At 40.6% G+C, this 10,616-nt stretch overlaps 1 protein-coding gene across 1 annotated transcript in view; it reads left to right on the top strand.

Moving 5' to 3' along the window:
• The first annotated feature begins 8,020 nt into the window (after positions 1-8,020).
• The window catches only part of dcc (DCC netrin 1 receptor), a 196,618-nt gene continuing 194,022 nt past the window's right edge, over positions 8,021-10,616 (top strand). The window contains exons 1-2 of the mRNA XM_044334582.1: positions 8,021-8,087; positions 8,532-8,900. Coding sequence (XP_044190517.1) covers positions 8,021-8,087; positions 8,532-8,900 — 436 coding nt within the window. The remainder of the gene's footprint in view (positions 8,088-8,531; positions 8,901-10,616) is intronic.

The raw sequence follows: 10,616 nt of genomic DNA, 5'->3' as shown, positions 1-10,616 counted from the left end.
TCAATGAAGCAAACACTACAAAGACTGTTTGTAGTTATTGATTCATTGAAGAAACATATCAATGAATCAATAACTACAGAGACTGTTTGTAGTTATTGATTCATTGATATGTTTCTTCCTGTGGAGCCTACATGCAAACTATTTTGGTTCAGTAACTGTGTTCTGTCAGTCAATCTTTCTTCAGAATAACTGACTCTACCTTCAACACTCCTGTCAGAGCCCCGACCAAGACACGGGCAAAAAGAACTGCAGTCAGTCCCCAGGCGCTGCACTGTAGCTGCCCACTGCTCCTAGTGTATAAAGAGGATATATTTCATTTCAATATATATGAGTACTGAGAAATGACAAAGTATGAATGTGAATCCTACTGATACACACAGTCTGACTGCTCCTGGTCGACTGAAAATGATGTTGAATGGACGCATATGTTAGTCACTGCTGAATGCGTGTGTGTGTGTGGCGTGTGTGTGTGGTGTGTGTGTTGAGCGCAGCTGTGAAATCGTCGGAGGGATTATGGGAGTTAGAGTTCAATGAGACTCAGAGGGTGGACGACAGGTGAGACTTGTTAATGAAGGCTTAATGCTAAATACACACACTGGTGTTGTCCAGCTGGTGTCAGAGCTCACTGCAGATGGGACCTTTGCAAACTCTGTGTGTATAATTAGCTCGCTGCTGGCTGGTTGGTAAATGTGTTTGACTGCAGGGAGGTAGTTTTGGTGTTCATGCTGAACTCAGAGGGGGGTGAACACAGTAACAGGAATACCTGGACGGGTGTATTCAGTATGTGTTGGTGTTACCTGTCGTGTAGGTGACACTGATTCAGCTGTGTGGTCACTTCTTAGTCTAGTAGGCAGTGGTGTTGCTGTTGTTTGGTGTAGCTGTAAAGCATATCCATATACTGTATATTTATTATAGAATATCAACAAACCCACAGTGAAACATTGACTGAGCTGAGTAGGTAGAAAGTAGTGTGGGTGATAAAACCCTCTGTTACTGTATATGTAATGTTATATTGTACTTTCAATACATGTCATCATATAGTACGTTTTCTGGAAATTATTTATTATTGGATAAAATCACCAGATGATTAATACAGTGAATTACATCAAGGATAGTCATCACATTGATGCTAAAATCATAGAAGACTCTAATCACTGTGTCTCAAATCATATTTGAGACACAGCTTAGTACACTTTCATGTAGTACACTGTGTACACTGTGTACTTATTGGCGTAGTGTGCGAATTTTGACAGGGTAGTGTCGTCTCAAATCAAACACTTACCGGAAATGACGATCGCAAATTAGCATTAGCTAGCGTTAGCATTAGTGCTACCAAATCATTACAGACTGCTAAATTAACCCAAAAACACATACTGATGGCTTATATCTGACAACAGTATAGTGGTGCTTAGTGCTAAAAAACACATATATAACTTACATTTGTATAATGCCGCGATGTTCACCGTAGTAACAACGTACCCGTCCGCCATTTCCAGTTTGAAAAGTGGTCCCTCCCCTTCTGCTACGTAGCCAAGATGGTGACCATTGAGGGCGAGAAGTGTCCATAGTTCCACACTCAACTTTTTGACGGTTTGAGTGCACTATCCGGGTTCTCACAGTGTACTGCATTTTTCCATACTTCTCAGTGTGAACGCACTTCTGCACTCAAAATGTGAAGTGTAAGTACAGGAGTATATGATTTTAGACACAGAATCATGTCTAAACAGTGGTTTAATCTACCCAAAGACACACATGCATAGCTGCCTCTGCATTAACAGTATAGAACAATTTCTCTTGCTTCTTATTATCTATATTGATGTCTTTGTCACATTTAGAAACACTCAACACTATCACTGATGCATTGGTAACACTCGATAATCAGCGTACAAATCATATACTTCAGTAATGTAATTAACTAATGCATGACTCATGATGATTTAATCAAGCTCTAATGATCAGCTCACTGTGACTTTGATTAGTCAACACTTACTTCATCATTAATTAATAAATGTTGATATGCCACCAGATTACTTGGGTATATGATGTGTGCTGTACAAAGATTGCTACTGATGTATTTTTATTATGTCTTAACTAGAATTGGTCTCTGCCCAGTTACACTGCAGTCTAGTGTACTTTTATTAATCTTTTACAGTGTATCAACTCACACTTTTTAATTTGCCTTTCTGCAAAAACGTAGGACTTCTGTGCTGACACGGATCAATTAACTGGTCACAGCATCATGCTCACGCTGCAAGTAAACACGGAACCTCCGACTGTTTCACCCACCGACAATCAATTAAGTTTATCCAAACGAGATGGCTGAGACCTCAACACTGTTGACAAAAAGAGAAAGGCAGCGGTACTTCCTGCAATTCTATATATGAACAGGAATCAAGAAGAAAAGATAAGAAAAATACAAAGATGGCTGGAAGATTTTATTCCTAGCACAGCACAGTCTCAGGACACAAGATGTAAAATACTCCTCTAATAATGTCAAAAGAAGATCTCCACACTTTATAAGGGATCTTTTGACAGCAGCCGTGTGGGGAATTGAACAATGGAAACTTCTCAAACTGTAAGACAGTCCACCAAAACTTCTGACAAATCCATCCCATTGTCCAACAGTCAGATGGTTGATCATTCAGGCCTTTCAAACCGAACATCAAACGACAACCAATCTGAAACAGGATGATAGAATTAGTCTGGGACGACTGGTGTTGGGTTAAAATTGGGCTGATCTATACAGTTGCCTGGTTTAGGATGTTTCAGAAACCTTGGATCATCATCAAATGTCTCATTTTCACATGGTCGACCAAATAAAACATACTTTAGTCAAAGCTCATAGCCTGCCACGCTGTTATCATGTGTTTCTGTGCACAATGCGACACCTCAGCTGACATCATGAGGTTTAAATCTGCTTTCAGCACTACTGGTTTACTTCCATTTTACTTACAAACTTTTCTTTCCTGTTTTCACTTTTTTACTGCTTCCTGCTCACTTAGCACTTTTTTTCCTCTTCTTGTCTCCATACAGTTCATTCCTCCAGCTGCTCCCAACTTTTTAAGCTTATCATGCAGAACTCTCAGCTCTCGGCAATCACACTCCGCTCTTTTTACTCCAGAAAATATGCTTTCGAGGTTCATCATCTTCTTCTTCTCCTGTTTATTTTTCTTCTCCTTGTTTTTCTTCTTCTATTTCTCCTTCTTCTTCTCCTTCAAACTTTTACACAAGTACTAGTTTTGGCCTTCCAAATACAGATTTTTATAAATTCTCGGTATTTGCTTTGAAGACTGAAAACTCTCAAAGCCAAAACCTGACCTCAAAGATTTATGATTCCAGGATTCAGCGGGATGATGTTTGATCTTCGCTGAAGGTTTGATCAGATAGATATTTCTCGCATCTTTTACTGACACGTCAGTAGCTGTTCTCTGTTTTAAAATAATTTCTGACATGTTGCTGTCTGGTTGATTTCATGGTATCTCTGGTACAGATATATTTTCTCAACGATATTTCAATCTTTTTCTTTCCCCCCCTTATAGTTTCTCTTCTCTTCATGTTTCCTCTGTTCAGTCAAGATGATTCTCTGCTGGCAGGCAGCAGCTGGCACTGAGTTTAAACACTCACACACACACACACACACACAGCTTTTGGATGCTTCCCAGAGTCTTAATGCAGTCTGCTTTTTAGACACTAACCCGTGGTGTCAGCCACTGTGTGTGTGTGTGTGTGTGTGTGTGTGTGTGTGTGTTCAGATGGTCTTGGCTGTTGTCCACCTCGCTGTCACCGACTCTCATCTTATCAGTTAAACTCCTGTATAGCTCTATATCCCTCCACCTCTCTACCTCTATTATAAAACTAGGCCTCAGAGTTTCTCAAACCGCGGTGTTGGACCTGTGTGGGGTCAACTGATACGCATTTGAGGTGGCGGAAAATGTCTCACTATCAGACGGTCTGCAGTAGATGTTGTTGCAGGTCCGCTTGGTGCCTTGTAACTGAGACCCAACTTGGGATCTGAATCAGTCTGGATCCAAATGATTTTCAGGGTTTTGTTGACTTTAAATTGATTTTTTTTAAGATATGTTGTTGCTCATTTCCATCGCAGCTGCTTGTTAATTGGTGGAGCATCATTCTGCTGCCAGCGTTGGTGTTCTCTCTCTGTTTTGTGTTTGTTCAGGTCACCCAATTTTGGATCAGATCTAATTCCCCTCAGAGCTTTTGGATCAGGTCTGACCGTGCTCGGGTGCTTTTGGTAATTAGTGGTTAATGTACGTGTTTTTCACTGGTCTGTTATGGATCGGGTCTAAACTTCTGAAACTGTAAACAGCTCTAGTGTGCAAGCATCAACAGATTATGAGGCAACGGGCCCCCAGGCACAGTCATGTAAAAGGCCCCCAGACCTCCTACATAAGACCAAAACACCCAGACTGATGTTTTTCAGGTAAACCAGAATTCTCAAGTTCTACTGTTGGTTCAAAAACTTCACCTGAGAGACCGTCTGAAGGTTTGTGCCACAGAATATTCACACTGAAACTCCTCTGTACAGATGTTACACTGAACACCACATGCACATGTGCAAGATATTAAAGGAAACCGTCAAAGAAAACAGGAGATGAAGCAGAGCTGTCAGACTGATTTAAAGAGTTTTACCAGTGTTAGTACTGATGTTAATACTAGTACTAATGTTATACAGCTGTACAGTGATATGAAGGTTGGAGTGGATTTAGTAGGTAGATCATTATGTCTGTACTTTATGGGACTGTTGTGACTTTTCAACAGGCCAGTAATCCATCCATGTCTGCAAGTCTGTCTGTACAGTTATCAAATATAAGACCTTAAATGGTTTTTGATGATGTTATATTTCACACATTTACTGTACAGTTAGACTATAGAGTCTTCTAATGGATTGATAGTTTTTGTGATTTGATGTGTTTTTTTAGTCCTCTGGGTTTGATGAATTCTGACGTCGCCACTAAAAATGATTTTCATTGTCAATGAATCTGCTGATGTTTCTAAATGGATTAATCATTCATTTTTGGTCAATTAATTGACAAATCATTTCATCTTCAGTTAATTTGTCATGAAAAATGTTATTGATTTTTGAGGATTTTTGTTGCTTAATGAAATAAGAGCTGAAGGTCTTATTTAACGAGATATTTTGTGGGTTACAGTTGATTTATTATAGGAAATGCTGTTGTTGAAGTGTACGCTCATAGACTTCACAGTTTTACATGTTCAGCTGACTCTCTGTGCTCTAGACTCTGTAGGTTAGACTACAAATGAATAGTAATTAATAAATGGGATTATCCTTTTCCCTGAAACTTCTCAGAAATCATCAGGGAAATTATCCAGAAATTACAGATCAGTGATATAAAGTGTTTGTGTTCAAAGAGACAGAAGTGAAGACCTGCTTTATGTTATAGATGAAATATGAAGAGAAAAAAAAGACAAAACAGGCATTGAAAAGAGGAGAAGAAGAGAGCAGACAGAGAGTGATAGCATCAAACTGCAGGACAATGAGGACAAGGACACACTGATGAAGTGACTGTGTGTGTGTGTGTGTGTGTGTGTGTTTGTGTGTGTGTGTGTGTGTGTGTGTGACCAGTGGGAGTGAGTACAGATAGAGCTGTCAAGATAGTGATTTACTGATAGAGAGAGAGAGAGGGGGAGGACTGCTGAAGGGGAATCAATAAGAAGGAAACCATGAAGGAAAAGAGAGTGAAGAAAGGAAGGAGAAAAAGAAGGAAGGAGGGAATGAAGGAAGGAAATGAGGGCGTATAGGAAGGATCAAGGGAACAAAGAGAAGAAGGAAATAAAGATGTGAAGTAAGAGGAGAGTGGAAGGTGTCAGGTTGAGGTTTAGTTGAGGTTTCATTGTCTCTATGGTAGACATTGAGGACACTGAGGACACTGAGGACATGTCCTTTGTACTTTTTCTGTATATTTAGGGGTTTGGCAACCTGGAGGAACTTTTTTTCAAACCTGATTCCAATACTTTTACTCAGCAGACTACTATTAGGCTGACAAAATGAATAAATACTTAAAGAATTCAGTGTCTTTCTATCAGCATGTAGCTCCTGGTTATGAGGGGTTAGAAACAGCAGTTAGACCTTCATGTTGGGAAATGAAATGTTTGTTTTATGGATTTGTGACAAAGAGGATGAGACCAAACCATTTTGTTCTTGTTACACTTTGTATTACTTTTCATGCTTGTCATTTGTTTGTTTAGCCAGTATAACATGTTTGGTTGAGTATCTATGTGATCTGAAGTCAGTTTTCGTATCTTATGGTGAGGAGAACTGTGTGGATAAAGTGTGTAGACAAAGTTCACTGATACAGGTCACATTTTAATATATCAGTTGTCGGTAGAAGGAAGACTTAAACAGTGTGAGTGTCATGTATCGATGCACCAGTACATAGTCGTGTCCCTGCTGTTTATCGTGTTTAAGTGAATGTTACTGTTGGTCAACCTTGAATATCTAGTAAAGTTCAGAATGTAACACTGCACAGCCATGTGTTGTGTTTACTGCCACAGAGGAAGAATAAATCTGCCTCTAGCATCTGTAAAGACTTGTGAACCGCGGTGGAATCACAGTTCTTATGTACAATTTTGAGCTACTTGCTCTTTACTTGAGTATATTCAGTTTCTGCTGCTTTATACTTCACTCTACTTCATTTCAGAGGGAAATATTGTGCTTTTTACTCCATTACATTTAAGTGACAGTTCTGATTGGTTGCTTTGCATTATTTAAGATTGATACCAGTTGTTCCCAACCTGTTTGGCTTGTGACGCCTTATAAAAAAGCAGTGTGTAGTTGTGTCTCCTTGTCATATCTCAGTTGTCTATGAGTTGTTAGCAGCTCCTCTAAAGAGACATTTACTATGTAAACTTCTGACATGGTTTCATTTAATGAACTGTTTGAGGCCCAAAGAGGTAAAGGCATGCAAAAGCAAAGAGTAGAGAAAAATTCAACAACTTCACACAAATACAGCAGAGCTTCTTCTTTCTTTTCTTTTATCTTTTGACTGTTTGGAGGGGCCCGACCCCTAGGTTGGGAACCACTGGACTTAATCTACCTAAATATATATAAAGTAGTTTAAACTATCTCCACCTCCAGCAGCTACAACAGTACAGTAAGCAGCTACATGATGCATAACAAGCTAATAATGTCAAATACAGTATCATTAGCAGGATTTTAAATGCAGGACTTTTACTTATAATTGAGTATTTGTACATGGTTGTACTGGTACTGTTAGATAAGTAAATGACTGAGTACTTCTTCCACCACTACTTGTTAATGTCACCAGCTAAGATGAAGTTAAAAGTCCAAACAACAAGAGCCACTTGAAAACTAATAATTATGAATTGAAAATCAAATGCTAATTATTAAAGTTGTGCGAACAGTTTTTTTAATTTTTTGAGTTCTTACACTTGTGTATTCAGAGATAGGTCAAATTTCAAGCTGTAATTTCCTAATAACTTCCGAGGGATGTTTCCTGGAAGGAAGAATTTTAATCTGACGCTAATTACAGTAGTAAAAAGACTTGCAGGAACTATAATTGAAGAGCTAACTGAATAAATGAATAATAAAAATGTTTGAGAGGAAAGTGGTTTAACTCTCAGTATTTCTAAACAAAACAGAATGCTCTTTAGAAAAGACACGAAGCTATTCCGAAAGGGAAAACAGTCATTACCGATTAATGACTTTTGTGTCGAGCGTTCTCATTTGTTTTCTCACCTCGGTTAAGAACAGACCCCTGAGAGCATTTAGTTTTTATACCTGATGTTTGTTTGATCAGAGTTGTCCTGCAGGAGAAAAGTGAAGCCGTGAGGTTTTAAAAGGAACATCAGTAAAGTCAGAGACAAACAAAACAAAAACCATCTGCTGTGCTTTTAAAACCGACAATACGCCGTAACGATGTGATTTCAGCTTTCTGAGCTCTCCATTCAGACTTTCCAGGAAAAACACACAAGGCACTGTGAAACGGCGGCTTTGACCGAACAAACTGCTCCTCTGATCAGGATGAAAGACTTTTTTAGCAGCGTCGACATCAAGGACGAGAAGAGACGCCCGCACCACCGCCGCCGCTGTCAGAGCTTTTTGCGAGATTAGACGAAATATAAAAAAACATAAAAACAAAGAATACAACAGGTTGAAGTGGCTTTGATAGCTATGATGAGTGATCTTGCGGAGCGAGGCGCCACAGGTTGGAGGTTAAACACTTCCTGTCATGTTCTCTGTTGTAAAGACGCACATCTGACAAAAACTATTAAGAAATGAAAAATAGGGATAAATACACAAAGCCAAACCTGAATAAATCAATAAGTAGATAAAAGAATGAGACAATAAATCAAAATTCTCCTGCTGATAAAAACAACAACAAAGCTTTGATACTGAAACTGTGCAGAGCAAGGCATTGTGGGTTACGGGTTTGATTCCCCTGTTTTTATTCAGTTTAGTTGCGCTGAAATGTTCTCCCATGTTTTTGTGCTTCCATCTGACGACTCCTCATCTCATCTTCTCTTCCTTACAGCTTCAGATGCCTCCTCATCTTCCTCCTCCTCCTCCTCATCATCTAGTCTGGGAGGTTTCGTGGATTTCGCTTTCACCCAGGAGCCTCAGGACGCGGTGACGGTGCGAGGCGGCGTGCTGCAGCTCGACTGCCAGGCGCGCTCGGACGCGGCGGCCGGGCCTCCTCCGGCCATCACGTGGCGTAAGGACGGCGTGCTGCTGAGCGCCGTGGTGGACGAGCGGCGGCGACAGCTGGCTAACGGCTCGCTGCTGGTGCAGAACGTGGTGCACTCGCGGCACCACAGGCCTGACGAGGGTGAATACCAGTGCCTCGCCACGCTGGATGGACTGGGAAGCATCGTGAGCCGGACCGCCAGGGTCACTGTGGCAGGTAAGAGACTGCTCTGTTCTATTCTAATCTCTTTCCATTTAACTCTATTAACTCGTTGAATCATGTCCCGTAGAGATTCATGATGTTTTGAACAACACATACAGCCAGCTGTTTACTGTTTTACAGTGTTAATTAGATCTTAATATGACTTTCAGACTACTAAATCTTTATTAAACTAACTACGTGACTTGGCATCCATGTTTAAAAGCCAATCCACATAGAAAGCACTTTTAGAAGCGTTTTTGACGTCCGTCTTTCACACTTCTTGTGCGTAGACTGTATATAAAGATGTATGAGGTGTTGTGGCGCTGTCCAAGGTGCTGACCCTGCTGTTTAGAACAGATAGGAGCTGTCCAGAGTTCTATCTTTCTCTTCTCTTTCTCCCACCAGCAGGAACTTCCAGCCAAAACCTTCTTTAGTCCAATCCTTGTTTTCACCTGTTTCCTAGAGTAAATATATATATCCACCCTCTGTTAGTGCGTTCTGGTTGCTGCTTCTTGAAATCTGCTTTCATGTGTGAGTAACTTCCTGTCACAGAAGAGTTAGCCTGTCTTGTTATTTTCTGTGGCGTAGCCTGATGGTTGCCAGCGTTTAGATAGCCTTGTTGGCTTTAGTTTCTATTTTGTTTTGTTGAGTTAATAAATCTCCTAGCTGTCATTTACACTTCCACTACTCTGATACGAAGTCTCTCTACTTCCTGCCACAAAGTGAAGCCAAAATATCTAATTTCCGGGAACTGCCATCTTGCTTGTGTGATGTCATTTGCAACCAGAGTCTGTGCGGTAGAGTCCGGGCAGCGGGACGACAGCCGGTCTGATGGAGGTTTGAGAGTGGCTGTCACAGCTGTCAATCATGATGTCACACCCCCTTCTTAAATAATGAAATAACTTATTAAAAACAAACTTATCAGAAAAATGAACTCTTGAACAAGCATCAGAACTACTTAATGACCCAAACCATTTTTGAGAAAAATTCATTTGATGTGCATTTTGATTTGTTAGTTTGTCTCATTTCCCTTCTGCTAACATGGAAGGGGCAGAGTTCATAACATATACTACAACCAGCCACTAGGGGGCAATTGAGATATTTTGGCTTCACTTTTGGGGAGCTGTCATCTCATCCATCTTTATATACAGTTTATGGTCTTATGGATGACAGATGTGCTTCCATCTTATTTAATGTATCAATCCACACCGCCTCCGAGAGACGTGGGAGTGACATGCATCACTCCAGGACCCCCCCAGTGATTTTTTACACTCCAAGTCTAATTTTTTAATCCTCTGTCACGTTTAGTGAAGCGTAATCTGCACAGACAGCTGTTTACTCAAATCTCCCATTGTTTATATGTTTTGAAGTTATTAACAGTATCTTTATCGATTGATCAAGGCTCTCAGTCTGCCTGTGAGCTCGCCTGTTCCACTGCAGGCAGATTCCCCATCGCTCGCTACGTGGGCAGGGAAATAAAATCAAACGAATCAATAAATACGCCTACGAACGCTGTCGACTTCTTCCCGCCGAGCCGACAAGAAAACTATTTTGCCTCAGTAAATCTCTGCTGTCAGTCAGCCCCGGTTGAAGGCAGCTCGTCCTCTCAGCTGACAGACAGCTGCTTCTGTGGACAGAGACACTGAAACTCCACCTCATCAGCTGCACGTATCAGCTCCGGTGTTCCCCAGGGCTCCATTTCTTCCTTTCTGGGTGTAAACAGTTTGTTTC

The sequence above is a fragment of the Thunnus albacares genome, chromosome 18, assembly GCF_914725855.1.
Source record: "Thunnus albacares chromosome 18, fThuAlb1.1, whole genome shotgun sequence".
NCBI classification, from domain to species: Eukaryota; Metazoa; Chordata; class Actinopteri; order Scombriformes; family Scombridae; genus Thunnus; species Thunnus albacares.
Note: the sequence above shows the minus strand (reverse complement) of the source record. Positions and strands in the feature narration are given on the sequence as shown.